The sequence below is a fragment of the Melanostigma gelatinosum genome (genome assembly GCF_949748355.1).
Source record: "Melanostigma gelatinosum genome assembly, chromosome: 14".
Lineage (NCBI taxonomy): Eukaryota > Metazoa > Chordata > Actinopteri > Perciformes > Zoarcidae > Melanostigma > Melanostigma gelatinosum.
Genome location: NC_136647.1, coordinates 2,249,925 through 2,269,375, shown reverse-complemented (window position 1 = coordinate 2,269,375; position 19,451 = coordinate 2,249,925). Strand labels below are relative to the sequence as shown.

Below are 19,451 nucleotides of genomic sequence, written 5' to 3'. Positions count from 1 at the left end.
ATTACTTACAAAGTCAATGCACAGACGCGAGTAACGCAAAACTGTGTGTGTGTGTGTAAACCAGATGGTACAAACTGAGTAGACGCTGCCGTATTTACACCGAGGTGACGTTATTGTGAGTGTTGATGGAGCTGCTACAATGTTAGCTTAGCACCGATCGAGTATTTTATAAGTTATTTGCTTGTCGTCTTGCGGAGATAACTAACAAAACATGAATTCAGACTTTTTACAAAATCGGCATCATTACGTAGTTATTTCAGCATCACTTTGTCCGTTTATTGCAGTTAAATCACAGCAAAATCTGTTTATTTTGGGTTATTTCTTCCATGGTTGATGGCGGGAATAAATGGCGTAGTTGGTTCGTTTGGAGTTTGGTGTGAATGCACCTTTAGCTCTATCGCTGTTAGCGCTGCTAGCTACCGGCTCAGGTAAATTATGGAATTGGAAGGTAAAGGACTCAGCGTAGCGACAATATCTGACACAAATTATTCCTCTGAATGACGTGAACACAGCATTTCACTGTTAATGCCTCATGTTGTCCTTCTACGTCCGAAAGCGAACTTCGTTAGCGACCAAGAAAACTAAACTGACACGTTCTACTCAGCGGCTTTATTGTGCACATGAAATGATTTCTCTCAACTAGTCATCTAGTTTGAAACGGTATAAAATAAATGCATAGTTTAAAACACACTATGCAGAAGCAGATGCATACTCGGGGAAATTCTCACGGCAACCTTTTAAACTGCAGAACATATCTCTTACAAAGAAAGGTACGTTTCTTTCTACATCAGTTACAATGAACAGTAACACACGTGGTATCCTTCCTCCAGGGCCCTCGTCTGGTTTATGTTCCTTCAATCTGCTCCAGCTTTGTTCTTAAAATCCCAGAAGCATTTTACGAGATTTCACTGTTACAAAGCTGCAAAGAAAAACAACACTGTTCATCTGGTAGAAAACCCTTCAGATTCAGTCCACCGGCAGGAGCGTCGCTTTGTACACTACATTGGGGAACATGTATTTGAAATAGTCTGGACGATCAGCATGAATGCAGGACTGCGGTGGGTTTGATCCGGCTGTGTGTTACTGAAATGACCGGAGCCAAAACTGCCAAAATAATCTATTTCATGGACATGCAACTGTCCTGGAAGGTTTGTTTGGCGTGGCTGTTTTTCCAACTGCACTAAAACTAATCCTTTCACCTCGCTCCCTCATTTTACATCCCAGCGCTCCTCACTGGCAATAAAAACAACACATGTGCCATTAGTTGTGGTGAGGAAAACAAGTACTTATTATGAACAAACTCATATTTTACATTTTTGCTCTTGCACTAGACGGCCATAAAGTCTTTGTCCACCGGAGGCTCTACGGTTGGTCACCGGCGGCCGTGGCCTCGTCGTTGCTGCTGTCCACCTCCTGCTCCATGGGGCTGTCCTCCTCCAGCTGCTGGCTGGTGTAGTTGGTGATCTCCAGGAAGCCGCTGGGCTCCACCACCACGTTGGACTGGCTAGAGTCCGGCAGGATGGAATACTGAGGAATCACCTGCACGCGTTAGCCACATTTGGGTTTCAGTCAAAGACAACTACATGTATCCTGTCCCATTAAAGAAAGAGATTTATCAATACATATTTATTTAAAACACAACCGTCTCCTGCCCTCTCTACCATCAGTACAGTCTGGTGTATCTAAAAGACATATTTAAAGTTCACAATAACCGTGTTTGGAGAGAATTTAAAGTGACTCTTTAATACGAAGACGAGCATTCACACGTTACGGGAAGATCTGTCTCAGTCACGCGAGTTTTATTTATGACGAACATTCGTCCTAAACATCTCACCTCGATCACCTCCAGGACGTCTTTGCTCCTCTGTGCGGTGAGGCCCTGCATGCAGCCGAACTGCTGGGCCTTGTTGTGGGAGTGATGGTGCACGGAGGCCCCGGAGCTGCTGATGAACTGACCCGAGTCCAGCGTGCCCGACACGGCCCGGACCTCCAGGGCTTTGCCCAGAGGGCCGCAGTCGCTGGAGGAGTCCACCACCATGGGCTCCGTGCTGGGGTCGATCTCCGCCTCCATCATGGAGATCTTCAGGATGTCCGAGGACACCGAGGGCTTGTCCCCCGAGGGCCTGGAGCTGGACTCCGGGATCAGCTTGGCGGTGGCCTCGCCGCTGCTGAAGACCTGCGACGTGTGGTGGGGCACACCGAAGGTGATCTTGGTGACGGTGGCGCTCTGTGTGATGATTGGCTGCTGTGGTGGAGATAAAATGACAAATAGAAATTCTGGAAACTCCGACAGTCATCCCTTTCGTAGTCACAATTGTTTTTTGGGGTAAATCTCAGCGGCTGCAGGGTGTGTGTCTGCGCGCGATTTCCAGACAAATGGCAGCATCATGAAACCAAAATTGCAAAATCTGAATTTCTCCTGTTCGGTCAAAGGAGAGCTCAGGAAACATGATTCATCAGATACGAACACTGGAGCAGAAAGCAAAACATGTAAAGTAACTTCACTATAAATCAATTTGTTGCTGCTTTATCGGTCTGCGGCGTGTTTGAGGAAAAAAGTTTTATTACGTTTTTACAAGGAAAGAAGGAAGGAAAACCCCGGCACTTTCACACGATACTGGTTCGGTCACACGCCTCCAAACAAACAACAAGATGACTGACAGAAGTTTGGCCGTGAATTTCTACCTCGGGGCGGTTCTTTTTCACATCCAATGTGAACAGGCGTGGCCGAAAAAAGCCTTCGTGCTAAAATTGAAACAAAGAAAATGCCCCAAGTTGTTTTATTTCCTTCTCTTGGCAAAAGCACTCACCTGGCTGGAGGCGGTCTTCTCCGTGCTGACTGGGTGGTGCGCCTGCAGCGGAGGCGGGTGGGACATGGGCGTGTGCAGAGGTCTGTGGTGGGACGTGGGCGCTTGCTGGAGCTTCGGCAGCTGCGGCGTCAACAGGGGCTTGTTGGCTGGCGTGACCGGGTTACTCGTGACCTTTGCCCCTGGTTGGGCCGGCGGTCTGTCTTTGGGGCTCTGGGTGGTTAAGACCTGGGGCTTGGGCTGAATCTGCTCTCGTAGTTTTGGGAGTTTCTTCGTCAGAAGAAGAGTGGAAGGGAAGGCGGCGGCGGAGGAAGAGGAAGGCTGGCTGATTTGAGGTTTGCTGTGTAGTTGGGGTGGCGGTGGCGGCTGCGTGGAGGTGGAGGTGAGGCGGCCCTGCTCGGCCTCAGGCTGAGCGGCTGCAGAGTGGCCGGTTTGCTTCGTGGGCTCTGAAGCCGGTTTGCTGGAGCGGTAGAACAAACCCGTTTGGGGGTCCAAGGTGTCTCCTTCCAGCTCGCCCACCTCCAACACGGCCTCGGTTCTACCGTGGCTGTCAGAGGGCTGGAACAGTCACAAAGAAGAGAGAGCGGTTATCAGGAGGAGGGAGATGTTTGACCTCCTCGTGGAGCTAACGGCCACTGCAGAGGCAGGAATGCACCATGACGAGTGCAGTTAAACTAGTCAGTGTTGAGCGCTATTTCTAGCTCTTGGGGGCCAATATGACTCTATGAGTCATCATCTTATGATTTATTTATATTTTGACTCTTAATAGATGTAAATGACAAACACATTTAGCGATTATACGGTAATTTAAATAACTTTGGAGCCCGATAAGCCGTTCGTTCAACAAAACTATCAAACGTTCCAATAAAACCGTTACATTTCGCCTAAATTCCCCAAATAGTTCCTGTGAAAATAGTTAACGATGTACTCTGGACTATCCGGAGTGGTTTGTGGCGCTCACACAATGTTTTGTTCAAGGTTGTGAGCGCCACAAATAAAAGTCCTGTCACCGCCATTGTCTCAAAGCACAAACACCAGAACTAGCTCGGTCAAATACGAACAATGACACGTGATGGTTTAATGTTGAGGTGAACCGACCAGTTAATCCAGAATAATCGATGCAAACTAAATGGACCGGCTAACAACCCAACATGATACTTTTACACAACTATATTTGCCCTAAAAACACTTCCAATGAGTTTCCAGAGTGTCCGCCCGGCATCCTCACCATGTGGCCGGAGTGTGAAGGCGCCGGTTTGTTTACCGCGGCTGCCGGTTTGTTTACCGCGGTAACCTGGCTGCTGATTTTGTAGGGCTTCCCCGGCTGCTGGCTGGAGGACATGACCACGTTGTTGTCGTCCTCGGAGGCCACGCCCACTCTGCTGCTGACGACTTTACCTTTAACCACAGATGTAGAATCAGGCGAAAGAATATCAACAAATCAAAAAGGACAACATGCTTTGCGTGCCTCAGTGTTCAATTTGAGGTTTTAGTTTGAAGTTTACTTTGTTCCTCCGAAGTCATAAAGCTGCCAACCGAAAACAGGAAGTGCTCAGCAGGGCTGAGGTCATGTATTTGTTAAACGATTGCGAACAATGATTCATATTTTATTTTGGTTTGTTTTATGCCACACAGCGATGCTGTTGTGTTTCTCTTCGCAACTAGACGATGCAAAATGATTGAGGCAATTATGTAATAAAAGTACTGTGTAGTAGTTGTACTCGAGTATTTCTATTGTGTACTACTTTATACTTCTACTTCACTACATTTGAAGGATTCAAGGATGATTTATTGTCATTATGCAACACAGGGATGCACAACAAACACATGACAAACAAAACAAAAGTACATTCCTGTAGTGCGTTGACCACATGCATGCATCAATACTTATAATCCAGTTATATAATATATAGTATTCTGCACAACGAGTGCATCTACTTCAGGTACTTAAGTACATTTTCAGAGTATTTCATAGGGTGGGCCATGAGACTGGAGAGGTGTACTACCTGCTGTGAGGTACTCGGTGCTGGGTTCAGCCTCTGAGGTGGAGGGTCGGGGGGACTCTGGACTGGGCTTCTTGTCCTGGCTCAGCTGGAGGGGCACCACCATCTGGCTCAGGTCGATGGTGTGTCTGGGTTTGGACTCGGCTTTCTCCTTCACTGGATGGAGAGCGAAGGGTCAATATTCACAATCGGCTTCATTGGCGACAACAAAGTAGAACAGAGAAACTAAGCATGGACATTTAACATTGAACTACCGTACTATGTACAATATAAATACATATATGATGCTTCACCGTACTTTAAGTGTCACCTAGAAATCACACGGTGCTTTTAGGACAATAGACATCAGTCAATAAGTGGGAGTTTTTTTTGGGAATTTTACAATCAGGAGACTGACGGGGGGGGGGGGGGGGGTGTCCTTGGAAGTTCTGAAATGGGAGTTCTTATGTACGACACCTTCAAGTATTTCGTGGTTTATCTTTCTCACTTCCTGTCTACTAATCGAGCCAGTTCCACAGGTTTGAAGCCCCAACGAGCTTATTGTGAAAGCAGAGCCTCAGACATAATTACGCCCATCTTTCCCGTTGACATAAAGGCTCACCTGTCGTCTGCTGAAGCTCCAGCAGGGCTTTGATGGTTGACGTAGCGGACTGGGATTCCCCACCAGACACCTCCTGGTAGATGATAGTCGGGCTGGACTCCACTGATATTTCCTGCTCTGTCCAATCATGCTCTCTGGAGGAGACCACGTGCACTACAGGCTGAGGCTCTGAAGGAAACAACGTGGGACCGACTGTAATTTACAGCCCATTCATCCGACCGCATCATCTCTCGTCTCTAGAGGTTTTACCTTGAGTGCCGCTGTGGGACGACTCGCCCGCTAAGCTTCCGGAGTCGTCCTTCGTGGACCCGTCGTGACCCAGACCCAGACCCTGAACCTGCACCAGTTCTGCCGAGCGGGTCACGTGCTGCAGCGCCTCGGTGACCAGCTGCCGGGTCTGTTCGCTCACCGCCGCCGTCTGGAACACTGGCTTCGGCTTGATGAGAACCTGGAAGGAAACCAGAGGAACACAACAGTGTTCTGTAAAGCAGCGGCTCACATCCAGAATGTGTAGAGTAGATTACATCGACAGCGGGCGATGTCTTTATTTCACACGAGACATTGGTTTGCATTCACACCACCACTACTCGGAGGGGCAGACGCTGGATGTTGACATCGTTACTACTTTCAGCTGACTCGCGTCGGTGGGAGGCGATTATTTGCATGATGACGTTAATACAAGTTTCCGAATCGTTGCCGTCAGTGACTACGTCATATTTCCGTCTGCTTTGCTGTCAGTAAGCCGGTCATAAATGTAGTCAAGTCATTTTCGTCACTGGAAAGTAGTAACTGCAGTACCGAAATTGGCGTTTTTTGTGACATGATTTTCAGATTGTCGTTTTGGTGGATCTAACTTGTGGTTTTTACTGAAACTGCACAGCGGATCATCACTGTGGGTGTTGAATACAGTACGTATTGTATATTCAATTTATTTTGTATCGCCCAAAATCACAAATCAGCCTCACAGGGCTTTACATCCTCCGTCCCGGGACCCTCACATACATGAAAAACTCCCCAAAAAACCCCTTTAACAAGGACACGAATAAGGAAGAAACCTGCTGACTCACTGACCTCCAGTTCCTCTTGATGGCTAAAAACAGAAAGTGAATTCAGGCTAAATTTAGACTAAAGTGATGAGTTAGATATTGAGAAGTACAACGTACCGTTTCAGCAGCAGAACCTTGTTGCAGTAATTTAGTATTTCATTCATGATAAGATGCTTTATTATAGATAGAGCTCACTGTTTTCCTTCATCCCTCACTGCTTCAAGTGTATGAAGGTACTAAAAAAACCACCCGGACATTAGCAGGATGGGGTTTACCCTCGCACTGTGTGTTGAACTCAAATTCCCCAAAAAGCCTTAAAAAGAAATGTCTGGGTAGTTCACTGTCCCTTCAGTTCTCTCCTCTCAGTGGGCGTTTCTTCTTTCGTTCACAAGATATAATGTCAAACCCTCATATGAGGCATTGTTGTCAGAAATATGAATTTCTACAGAACTAATCTTGTTTTAACTTTTTAAACGGCAGAAAAAAAAATCCCCAGGAACTGAAAACAACGCCTACAGCGGCTGGTTTCATTGTACAGCAGCTTCTGACGAGGGCGCCGATTATAGAATACGAACAAAATACTCAATCAAACCAAATATAGCGGATTATTTGGGAGTTTCCCCTCTCGTGTGACCAAGTCAGATCTATGATAAACATCTGCTCTCGTCAACAATTTGAAATTGCCAAATTATCGACAATAAGAAACAAATCATCAAATGTTCGTATTAAACAGCCAAATACGCTCAGAATCCAAATCTTCTGATTCGGGTATTGCCCTAAAGTAAACTGTTGACAACTCGCTCCAATCCATGCAGCTTTAATATCATAGAAACACGATCTGTTACAGGAGACGAGCGCTGCAGTCTGCAGCTGTTTGAACCTGAAAGAGCAGCAGATTAAGTTGCCGTCAGTCATTGACAACATTTAGTGAAAGACTCATTTCTCTCTCTCTGAATGAGGGGAAGTAAATGGAGGAAGAGGAAAAAGGTCAGCGTCAACGCCCCGCTATCCATCTGTCCGCCTGAAGAATTGGGGATTTTTCTCTCAATTCAAACTGATGTACGTTTGTTTTAATGACCAACGATCCGACTTCCCCCGGAAAATGTCAAGCATGACCCAGACGGGAGAAGAAGAAGTCTAAAACTGCTCTTCTGTGTTCAGCAGACATCATACTCGTGGTTACTTGAGGTCATGTGAATATGTTGATGTTAGTCGTATGATAAGCTCATTTGAATGTGGTTAACCAGAGTCTAATGATGAGCCTTAAAGCGACTCTAAAGTAGAACATTCCCTCAGCGGTGAATAGAATATTCCACTGTCAGAAAGCACAAAGGGAAAGGTGTGACGAGCTGGCGGCGCCTCACCTGTGTCTTGCCCTGCTGGCCGTAGACGATCTTGGTCGGGATGATCTTGGTGGCGGTGGTCTGGGACCCGGAGCTCATGCCTTTGGGCTGGGTGACGATCATCTTGGTGATGGGTCGGGAGGCCGTGATGATGGCCGGTTTGGTGCCCTGAACAGCCTGCAGGCCTTTCTCTCCCTGAAGCGCACACACAGTTCATTACAACATGTCACGACGACCAGCAAGAGAGAGATCCGCAGTAATCCCTTTAAAATACTCGTGCAACAAAGTAGAGCTGCAGCGATTCATCGATTACTTGAATATTCTCGCGTTATTTCTCATCTGCGACAACAAACTGAATATCCTTGAGTTGTGAGGTGGCCATCTTGGGCTTTGTGAATCACTGATGGACATTTTTTAAACATTTAAAAAACCCAAAAACTACTTGATTAATCAACAGATTAATTGACAGTGAAAATAATCGCTAGTTGCAGCCCGACATCTAAGTCTGTATTATTATTATTTTAAGACACAAGAAAGCTAACAGTTCTACAATTTGACAGTCAATGCTAGCTGTTTCCCCCCGTTTCCAGTCTTTGTGCTAAGCTAAGCTAACTGGATGCTGGCTGGAGCTTCATGTCTAACAAACGGATATCAATCTGAACATTTCACTCTCAAATCAACTCAAATTAGAATTTTTCTTTAAGAACACAAATTAAACACAGTACTGTATTTTTAACAAATTTTAAAACCTTGAATTCAGGAAATGTAATTTGATAAAATGTTTAAAGGACCTTTGTGTAGGATGTGAAGGTTTCAAACTTTGGCAACACCTAGTGGTTGTATCAAGAAAGACAGCGTCACAACAGTGAAATGAACGGGTTCAAATCAACACACAAAGTGCACAGAAAACATTAACAAACAATTATGCCATCAGAATCATTTCAAAGATGTATTAGTGTATTTATGACCATTTGCACTATAAGTCTACCGATTGTTTTACTCATTTAATTGATTAATAGTTTGATCTGCACATTTTCCAGAGCTCATCGTGCCGTCGTCTTGTTTTGTCCGATCAATCTGACAAATCAAGAGTTTAAGAAATAGAAAATATTCACATTTGAGAAGCTGGAACGAGTGAATATTTGCCATTTAAATTGCCAAGTTGCCAATTAAAATGTACTTCGGTATCACCGATGATAAATGAATCATCTCAACCACAGTGGAGGACGTCGGCAGCACCAGTGCCACCAGTAGAGCGGTCAGCGTAGTGCTGAGAGAGAGAGGCGTTTTACTGACCCCGGCATTGAGAAGCGTGGTGACCACATTCTTGCCGGGCAGCCCTTGGATGGTCGCTCCTTTCCCCGTGGTTTTCTGAACCACAATGACGTTTGGCTTGGAGGTCATGGGGATGGTGGTGATCTTAGTCGTCGTGCCTGTTGCAGACGGAATATTTATTTATCAAAACTCTGGCAATTACGTGAGACAGCGGCGACGTGGACCTCTTCTCTTTGGCTCACCGGACACGATGTTACTGCTGATGATCTTGCCGCCCAGCGTGGCCAGAGACTTGGGCACCACTGTGATGATGCTGCCGCTGGTGGTCTTGACGTAGGTGGTCCCGCCGCTGGAGGCCGATATTCTGGCTCCGAGGCTGGGGCTCACGGTCGGCCGGGTGTAGGCGGCCTGGGTAGCTGCACACAAAGATACAGTGTTGCTATTTAAATCACCAGGCCCGGGGATCAAAGCCTCAGTACCGTGTTGAGTACAGGTGAGTCACCTGTGGACTGAGTGACCAGTTTGGTCGTCATAATGGCTCCATTGCTGCTGACGACCATGATGGGAGACGAGCTGCTGCTGGACAAACCCACCGACGAAGGCTTGGGCAGGATTTTACTGGGCTGAACCTGCTGAGTGATTATCTTGACTCCTGTAAACAAACACTGATTTAGTACAAAGAAAAAACACTTTTATGCTGCAAAAAATGTCGAAAGAATTATGCTACGCTCGTGCGTTGAGGGTCCATTGTGGTTTTGTTCAAGAAAACAGAAAATATAGAAATAAAAACAATAAAATCTTATTTTGCCCATTAAAAAAAAAGCATAATACAACATATTTATGCTTGCACAATTTCTAGTTTAGTTTAAATATAGAGCTATAACTTCCAGAGAAAAAAAATGAAAGAGACTACAAAAGAAATAAAGAAATTTAAATACGAAGCTATAAAGAGATAAGAGCCTAAAGAAAGAAAGTGCCGAAGAAAGACCGGGAAAAATAAATATAAAGAGAGAAAGAAAATAAAGAAAGGAAGACACCAAAAAGAAAATAATTAATTAAGAAGGATAAAATAAAAGAGACAACGAGAGAAAGCGATCAAGTAAAACTAAAAAGAGAAACATAAAAGAAAGAGATGTAGAATAAGAAAGACATAACGACATGAAGAAAGCAGCTCACCGGACTCTTGTTTGATCTGAATGGTGGGCTTGCAGCCCTGTAAGCTGCTGGTGGTCTGGGTGACTCCCATAGCTGAGCTCTGGTGCAGCTGTTTGGGGGACTGCTGTTTGGGGAACTGGGCCATGATCTGAGCCGGCGAGCCCACCAGGGTCTTAGGTGAAGGAAGTCTGGCTGAAGCCACCTTCACTCCGGCCGAAGCACCTGCAACAGTGAACACCGGACTGTGACACTAACAAAGCTAACAGTTTGGCAAAGTGACACAAAAAGAGCAAACATGTTAAAGTCTGTGACCAGTAATCGGCTGTAAAGTACCTTTTCTTCCAAACAGTTTCATTCCGATTATTTTGACATGTTTGTTTATCACAAACCACTCCGAAGAAGATGCATCCAAAGTACGATTAAAATGACAGAAATACGATGTTCCCAGCCTACAAAATGTGAGAAAGCGGAGGAAGGACCTACATGTTGTTGACATGACCACTGCCGGCGTAGAGGAGACCACGGAGGTCACCGCGACGGTGTTGGCTGTCGCGCTGGCCGGGAAGACCACCGTCTGTTTCTGGGCGGCGGCGGTCAGCATGGAGGTGGAGACCAGCTTGGACAGAGCGGCGTTGTTGTGAGCGTGAGACTTGGACAGGATGTTGGGCACAAAGTTGGAGCTGGGAGAAGTCGTCACGATGATCACCTGAATGAAGAAGAGTGATTGGGGGGCTCAGGTTTCCTTAGAAACAAGGAGGCGGGGCGTCAAGGAAAAAGAGGTTGGGAACCTCTGGTGTAGGGAGACATCACTCACCTTCTGCGTGGTGGTGTTGGTGCTCTGGATGGTGGGCTTGGTGAAGGTGATCTTGACCGGGGACAGGTGAGGGGGCAGCGAGTTGGCGATGCTCTGGATGATGTTGCTCATCTTGGGGCTGCTCAGCGGCACCGTGATGCTCTTGGACACCGGCGGCATCGTCACCTTAGAAACCTCCTTCAGCATCACCGGCGACGAGCTGGACGAGTTCGTCCGCCGGCGCTTGCGAGGCTTCTCGTCCTCGTCGGAGCAGCTCACGCCTGGGGGGGGGGGGGGGGGGGGGGGGGGGGGGGGGGGGAGAAACGGAGGACGGAGAGTCAGGATGTTGCAGGGATGACTGTAGTTATGTCTTATCCATTAATTAAATTTGTGTAGTAAACATCAGAAAATAGTGGGACGTAATCAAATACTAATGTCACTCACATTTGAGAAGAGGAAAGCACTAACTGTTCAAATTGAATTTGAGGAAAAAGAAAGAGACTCTATTCATGCTTGAGGTTAGCTTTGTTCTGTTGTTAGTAATCAGTAAACCAGCCTTGCAGCGCCCCCTTTAGGCCGATCAGTACATGTGTTAAAGGCCTGTGCAGAGCAAAAGCTGAAGTTGATGCGACGATGTGGACGCTCACTTTTCACATAGACGGTGCTCCCGCTGGGCAGCACCACCACGTTGGAGGAAGGACTGGGCGGTCGGGGGGATTTCACAGTCGCTCCGATGGCGCCGCTGCTCGCTGTCGCGCTGGTGGAGGTGCCGGTGGTGCTCGTGTAGGAGTAACACACAACCACTGCAGGAGATCAAACATCGCAATAGAATATTAAGACAAAGCTGCATTTTATAGCGACGTGCATTTCTAGAATAATTACATTAAATAGTAAAGACAAAAATAATCTTATTGCCGTCCTGATTCCCTGTGAATGCAGCTTTTGTCAAATGCAAAGTGGTGCTGGTCAAACCTTCTTTGTTTCCCGTTTCTGCCGGCAACAGAAGGGAGGCGTTCTGATTGGCCGTGGCACTGGCCACAGCGTTGGCAGTCACGGTGAACGCCGTCTGAGGGACGAGCCTCGGCATCAGGGGGACGAGTCGGCGTCCCTCAATGGACCACTCGGACGAGCTGTTCGGACCCGACATACTAGAAATGAGTTATTAGATGTTAGTTTTTAAAACTACAATTCCCAGAATGCAATGGTGAGCCAAATTCACAATCAAAAGATCTGCATGGTCAGAGAAGCGTGCGTATCATAACAGATGAAAAGTTTGATTTCTGAACTGATGAAGACGCCGTTTTATTTGGTCGTTGTTGCTGAAAAGTAGATACATAAAGTACATAAATCTGCTTGTTTTGCCATGTTGCTCCACATACTGCGAGGTAACGCACATGACGAAGGACTCCCCTACATGGCCGGTTACACACTTACTGGTATGCGATGGTGGTGAGGCGCTCATCGTTCACAGCCCTGCGGACTTCTGCGCGATGGCGCTCTGTTGAGATACTGGGAGGACGAAATGATATTTAAACAAAATGATATTTAAAATAAAGCAAAAGCCTGATAAATTGTTCCACTCTCGGTCGTCACGTTTTAGAATATGTAGGAAACACTTACCCGAGGATTTTAGTGAGTTCTCCCAGTAAATCCTTCTTGTCCTTGGTCAGGTCTCCTTGAGCTCGCAGGGCACTGATTACACCAGCGTAAGCCTCCAGCTCTGGGAAACAGAAATCAGGTAAACTCAAATATGAATTTATTGGCCTGATTAAGATGTAAAAATGCTTTTTTACAGTGATGTTCCTCCGCATATCTATTTTTGAATCGCATGACCGTACCGAGTTTTCTGAGGATTCTCTTGCACTCATCCCGGCCCAGGTCCAGGATGGTGGGCCACACCACCGGCATGGTTCCAGTCAGCACTGGTTTCTCCAGCTGAATCATGAGCTGAGTGGAGAGGAAACAAGGTAATGAAAGATGAGACAAGTTCTCTCAAACTGTTCTGCTCCAAGAGTTGTTTATTTTAAATAAATGACGTTAAAAAAATACCTCGATGGTATCAATAGTATCTTCTTGGGAAAGTAAACAAATCAAAAACCATCAACAAGGACCAGGAAGTAGTTACCGGTAAATAAAACAGCTGGTGTTAATTCTGAATGTTCATACTGCCTCCAAATCACAAGAAAAGACCAAAACCAACAATGCGTTAGTCCGTCTATCACACTACGACTTCTTTAAAAAAATGTAATTTTCAAATAATGCTGACATTGAGTTTAAAGCCAATGGTACTCAAACAAGGAGTAAATACTGCATTAGTAGGACACAGTTTTGTACATCAGGTTAATATTAGGTGCATTAAATACGACGACAATACTTGATAGAATAATCAGTTCAGTGTTGGTTTTGGACTTAATATGGCATTTGACGACAATACGAAAAAAACAAATCACAATGACACCAGACTTTAAAGAGATGATGCTAAACTCAATTTACAAATCCAGCAGTTTAATTTGAGCCAGGACAGGATCCATGTTCCAGATTATAATTCACCAGGCTGTGACTCATATCTATAACAACAAAGTCTTAACTTTAACTGTTGACACTGACCGGTACCGCCCCCTACTGGACATCCCAGTAACTACAATCAACACTGGGCGTAAAAGGCCAAACACACAAAAAAGGGAGATTTTGTTTAATACAAATGCTGCTTAGAAGAACGACTGATATGCTGAAGAAAGTAAAAGATAATAATTACAAAACTATGAGTTTGTGCTACCAGGTTCCGACATTAACGGACAAACAAGGAAACATTTACCGTTAGCTGTTATACTTCTCGGTCAAATTCTGTCAACACAACGGGAAAAATCGGGTTTTCATGAAATGCCCTCCCGTAAAATAGGCAAAATAACGTTAAAATATGTGACTAAAATATTCAGAGCAAGGCGTGGGATATTTTCGGGCCAATTCTCCAACATTGTGACGTTATATTTTAGTTCAACGCGTATTAAAAACCTTTTAAATGGTATGTTAGCTTAGCTAAATCAATGTCTTACCGTTCGTTAGCAGGACAACTCCAAGGCCTTTGTTATTTCTAAATCCAAACAAACATGGCGCACCAAAAGACGTTTAGCTAAACAACCGCATCGTGTAGTTATTCTTCAAGAAATCAAAAGCTGAACTGTCATAAAATGGCTCAGTCTAGCTAAAGATGTTCCAGTGTTTACGTTGTCTGCTAAGCTAGCTGCTGCTGGTCTGTGGATGGACGAGCTTTCTTCTTCTTCGTGTGTTATATTTACACGCGAGAGGCATCTTCTTCTTGACCGGCGCAGTGCTGCCACCTACAGGTGGAGGAGTAGATGGACTACTTTATTAATGCAGCCAAATCAAACATGAGAATCACAAAACAAACAAATATATGTTAAATGTGTAATAAAACACAAAAAACTAAAAATATTGACTCGACACTGAAACAAAGCATTTTTATATTAGCTTTTTATGTTTTCAATATGTTTTACGCTGTTATTTGTATTGCTTTACCTGTACCACAAATGCTGCTGGAGCGAAAACATTTCCCCTTGCGCGATCTATCTATCTATCTGTCTGTCTGTCTGTCTGTCTGTCTGTCTGTCTGTCTGTCTGTCTGTCTGTCTGTCTGTCTGTCAACAACTGGTTTATTTTAACAATGCATAAGGTTTTTATGTTTTTTTTCGAATGTGAAATCTTAGTCTGAAAAGTACCCTCAACATTGTACTTAAGTAAATGCTCCTAATGACTTTCCACCACTGTTTAACTGCGAGTAAAAGTCCAAATAAAACCACATCAATGCTGTTAACTTTGACAGTTTAGCGAAGTACGAGGAGCTCGTGACGCAACGGAATGGAAGGTGGGTTTGTCCTCCTCTTTTTGACTCTTTTTTTTCGGGGGGGGGGGGGACAAAGCATTTCCCTTTTTCCATTTTGCATCATCACTTTGGAGCAAAAAAAAAAAAGAGAAGATCCCAGACAGTCGTCCACATTAAGAGGATTAAAGTGAGCAGACCTGGAGGAGGATGCTATGAAACTGGACTCTGGACGTTCATTTTGGATTTAGCAGCCAAAGTTTCACGTTATTCTAACACCGGGTACTCTGAAATATATATATTTATTTATTTATATATTCATCATGGAAGTATTTCCTCAGGAACATCGAGACATCCTCTACTTGGATTTGAAGGAAATCTGAGAAACGTTTTGGGGAAACTTTTTTTTCAAAGCGAGCAGAAGTTGAGTGTTTTCCAGATGTCTCTGCTGATGCAGACAGCGGCTGATTAACGAAACACATTCTCACCCAAACGATACAAAAGTAGCGCTTTGCTGTATTTCTTGCATCTCGGTGGATTAACGGGATTTTTTTAAACTCTTTATGCTGGAAATAACGACTCGTCGACGGCTCCTGGATATGTTCGGACACAAAATAAAGGAGCCGATTTAATTAATAAGAGTCGGAGGATATCATGAAAATGTTATTTGGGTGAAGTCGTCGGAAAACTCTTGCAAGTGAAGCCCCAATGAGCGGCACACAGTCCACGCTCACTGACAGGTAGGCTGAAGGAACCGTTCCTCTCCAATGCGTCCTCTTCGTCTGCGTAAAGCACATTTTACACGATGCATCGAGTTGAAATGGTTTTCTGAATGGGTTAATTCATGGAAAACAGCTGAATGCACCACGCCAAACTCCACGATTGAAGGTTTTCTCACTCGTTGCATAACATACACAACCAGCTGAACGTAACATACGAGCTTTTACCATTTAGTTTGACATTTTGGTAAAGAAACAAAAACAAACAAAGCATTCTTCTTTTTTAGTTTAGCGTGGCCTCTTCACGTCGCATTGTTGTGGGACAGGATGCCTCCAGGACTGGTAGGGAATATAAATAAAGTTGAGTTTAAGTACATCTACAGGTGCTTGATATACCAAATATACGCCGAACTTATTTCAAGCCTTCAATAAATCCTGTGAGCTCTTAACTTGTATTCTAACTTTGACGTCTCATCTGAGGAAACTAGTGGAGTTAGAAATGACAGATTTCCCAACGGAGTTCATGTAAAATACAAAGCAGAACGGGGCTTGGTTTTTCCACTCTTCCCCCCCTCATGATGACAAGATCCCCTCCCCAGCCAGCAGGGGGCATTTTCCTGGACTGATTCATTCTTGACTTGTGGCCCCTGAAAGGTCACTGGACACTCGAGGTTCCTGCACATTACAGTCCCGCAGAGGATCCTGTGGGGGTTCTTTGATGCCACTCTGCTTCACAGTCACATGACGCTATCTGCGATTTCCAATCCACGAGTCATGCGGTCACATTACATGCAAATTGATTCCACGATCATGTGACTCCCCCGTTTATTGATCACAGAACAAACATGTATTGAAGAGTCTGATGGAGTGCTGCGGCTCCACCGGTTGTTGGTGTAAGAACCATGTGAGGCGAGGAGTTAATGGTTGACTTTTCAGCTTTTAAAAGATTCCACTCCACATAAGTCACTGGTGTATCTTTAAACTCGGTAATCAGGAGTTTCCTCTGAGGAAATGCCAAAACAAAGGCAACACATGACTGCCTCGGAAAGTCAAACAAAGTCATTTGATTTCTTGGCCTTCAGCCTTCAGAGAGGGCAGAGCCGCTCGGCTGCTTCTTCACTCCACCGGCCCTCGTTCTGTGCTTCTCTAATAATTCCATCACAAATTCCACATGAAGACCATATACAGTTAAAACAGACGGTGGAGGTGGAAATCATGACACACACACACACACACACACACACGCGCACACGCACACACGGATTTAAGGGGAAAATCGATCCTAAAATGGATTTCACAGATATTTCTGCAGAGTTGTAGCGCTCAGGTCAGATTTGTTAGGTTTGCTGCGTCATGTGACGGTTGTATTTAGCTTCTTCTTTTCTTTTTCTTTTTTAAATAGAGGAAAAATAAGCATTTAACAAAAATGTAATCATCACAAGATGTGACTTCTTCTGTTTTTAATTCAGTGCAAACAGAAACATCTGCAGATCATTTTGTTCATTTTCATTTCCAGCTTCCTTATAAACATTCATTTGACAACATGACTTTGTTGAACAATCACAATATGATTGTTGCGAAAGTAGATAAATGATATATCTGTTGAATTATCTTGATACTAAAGTACTGCACTTGAGTACAATTTTGAGGTACTTGAATATTAAGCCACTGTACTCTATGCGTCAACTTCACTTTAGTTCAGAGGCAAATATTCTCTCCACGTCATTTATATGATAACTTTAGTTGCTCGTTACTTTGCACATTCAGCGAATACGATGTTTTATTATAATATTATATATTAAGATAAGACACATTAAAGGGGGAAATTAACAAGCTAGCAGTGTATAATGAAGTTAATATTAGCCGCACGTTTCCCTTCACCATAATGCATCAACAATTATAATCCAGTATTATCTTATAATGTATATTATTCTGCATAATAAGTACTTTTACTTTTGGTACTTAAAGTATATTTTGATGTTAATGCCTTCAAATGTTTCCATCATTCAACTTTTGAATGTAAGACTTTTAACAGAGTAATTGTACATCGGGCTGTTGCTGTACTACTTTAAGTTGAAGATGCGAGTACTTCTTCCACCGCTGTGTACCGTGGGGCTTCTTCCTGCGCTGGTTTTCTGACTTGTTATCTCTCAGGTTCATACTGAAGCTTTGCTCTCGTGTGTCCTGGTGATTTAAGTACTTAAATGGTGGAAGAAGTACTTCTATCTTTTACTAAAGTAAAAGTAGCAAGGTTTGTCAACACCTGCTGTAAAGTAACTCCAGCTGTCAAATAAATATCAAAGCGTGCTATATTTATATTATATTACCTCTGAAATGTAGAGGAGTAGAAGTAAAATATATCATAAAATTTAAATATTCAAGTAGAAGAACCTCAAACTTGTACTTAAATGCAGTACTCACTGTACTTTCCACCACTGCTGAAGCCTGAAGGGTTTCAGTTGCCCGGCAACATTTGTGCCAGCTCCAGCAGCGGTGAGGTCACTTCCTGGACGTCGTTCAAGGGTTTCTCAGTGAGAAGAATTCAGTGTGAGCAGCTCCCTCGGCTTCTCCTCACATTTGTGATGTTTTACTGTCTGGATGTGACGACCCCCAGCGTGGGACATGTTCTCCTGTCTGGACTGAAACAACCCTCTCTCCTGTCCATCAGAAGCATTAAAGCACAGCACAGTTCAGGGCTTTAAAGGAAAACTGCAGTTTAATACAACTTAAGGGTTTATTTGAGCTGCTCTGCCCGTTGCTTTCATCACTTCTCTCAACGTTGCACTCAGCGAAGTGGTTGCTGAGATCTGGAAACACGGCAGCGCTGCTAAAATATTGATGCAACAAACATAAACAATCAGACAGGTTCTGGACAAGCCAACAGGTTAATCACACAGACTGTGAGCAAGAAGTGGACGGAGTCGTCGTGACGTCTCTTGTTGTTTGTGGATGTTTAGAAACCTCGAGTTCAGCATTTTGGCTCAACATCTTGTTTATTTTCCCCAACCAGTGAACAGGAAGTGACCATATCTGGAATGAGGAGGCGTGACGTAGAGACGCCGTATACGTCTCTGGTCAGTCAGTCACCGTGTAGCCCCGCCCCTAAAGCATCCCCTGCTTTATGGTCTGTGTGACTCTAAATGGACCATAATGTACTAAATGAACATCATGCTGTAATGAAGAATACTTGAAACTAGAGATTGAGACCATGAACTCATGTTTACAATGTTTACTGAGGTAATAAATCAAGAGAGAAGTAGAGTCATTTTCTCATAGACTTCTATACAACCAGAGGAGTCGCCCCCTGGTGGACACTAGAGAGAATGCAGCTTTAACACACTTGGACTCATTAATTCTTTTTTATTTATTTGTTTTGTTTGAGTGTCAGGGCGACGCTTAGATCGAGGGTGTGTGTGATCAGCAGAAGGCCGTGGAACCGGCTCTTTGGCTCTTTGTCACACAGTTTTGCTGATCCGTGTGTTTTCCCCTCCCACCGACCTCCACCCCCATCACCCCCTCCACCCCCATCACCCCCTCCCGCACGCTGACGGGAAGTGGTGACATCATTGTTGAACAATGTCCGTCAGGCCCACCAGACCCCGGCCCGTCCTGACTGACACTGCTGCAGGCGACACATCGGTGCAGGACGGCTTCAACACAAACCAGTAAAATGAAACACTCACAGCCTCTGTTGTCTGTCTAGTGTACTTCAAATAACACTTGAAGTGTATCTTATTTCCTCATTTCCATATTGTTTCACCGTTACTGCTCATGGAGAGCTAGTTCGATGTTGCAGCTTGACGTTTGTTTTACGTCTTTGCAAACACTCCCGTTGGTCAGGAAAAGTCATGTTTTCTTTCTCTAGATTGAT

At 44.6% G+C, this 19,451-nt stretch overlaps 2 protein-coding genes across 5 annotated transcripts in view; one reads left to right on the top strand and one right to left on the bottom strand.

The window, feature by feature from the left end:
* Positions 1–612: 612 nt before the first annotated feature.
* emsy (EMSY transcriptional repressor, BRCA2 interacting) lies at positions 613–14,245 on the bottom strand. 3 transcript variants are annotated; one of them, XM_079284064.1, is made up of 21 exons: positions 14,077–14,245; positions 12,862–12,970; positions 12,644–12,743; positions 12,458–12,532; positions 11,996–12,171; positions 11,671–11,826; positions 11,045–11,304; positions 10,714–10,936; positions 10,252–10,452; positions 9,578–9,727; positions 9,318–9,491; positions 9,097–9,233; positions 8,592–8,630; positions 7,822–7,995; positions 5,661–5,859; positions 5,412–5,579; positions 4,814–4,966; positions 4,036–4,205; positions 2,811–3,365; positions 1,835–2,245; positions 613–1,539 (listed from the first exon to the last, which is right to left on the bottom strand). In XM_079284064.1, exons 2-21 carry the CDS (start codon positions 12,965–12,967, stop codon positions 1,363–1,365), a joined length of 3,804 nt encoding a protein of 1,267 aa, XP_079140190.1. In that variant the 5' UTR covers positions 12,968–12,970; positions 14,077–14,245; the 3' UTR covers positions 613–1,362. The 3 variants fall into 3 exon arrangements, with proteins under 3 accessions (XP_079140190.1, XP_079140192.1, XP_079140191.1); XM_079284066.1 differs by having other exon boundaries at positions 613–1,527; XM_079284065.1 differs by having other exon boundaries at positions 1,835–2,242.
* Positions 14,246–15,057: 812 nt separating this feature from the next.
* The window catches only part of arhgef12b (Rho guanine nucleotide exchange factor (GEF) 12b), a 30,475-nt gene continuing 26,081 nt past the window's right edge, over positions 15,058–19,451 (top strand). For both annotated transcript variants that reach the window (XM_079283976.1, XM_079283975.1), the window contains exon 1: positions 15,058–15,601. In XM_079283976.1, the coding sequence (XP_079140102.1) occupies positions 15,570–15,601 (32 nt within the window). In that variant the 5' untranslated portion in view covers positions 15,058–15,569. The remainder of the gene's footprint in view (positions 15,602–19,451) is intronic.

What these genes read in the sequence shown, in the direction of transcription:
- emsy (XM_079284064.1), bottom strand. Translation starts at nt 12,967, where the DNA reads ATGATTCAGCTGGAGAAACCAGTGCTGACTGGAACCATGCCGGTGGTG. An exon ending in CTCACCACCATCGCATACCA is followed by an intron (nt 12,172 to 12,457) that starts GTAAGTGTGTAA and finishes ACTCATTTCTAG; the next exon opens with TATGTCGGGTCCGAACAGCT. An exon ending in GGAGCTTCAGCAGACGACAG is followed by an intron (nt 4,967 to 5,411) that starts GTGAGCCTTTAT and finishes CTCTCCATCCAG; the next exon opens with TGAAGGAGAAAGCCGAGTCC.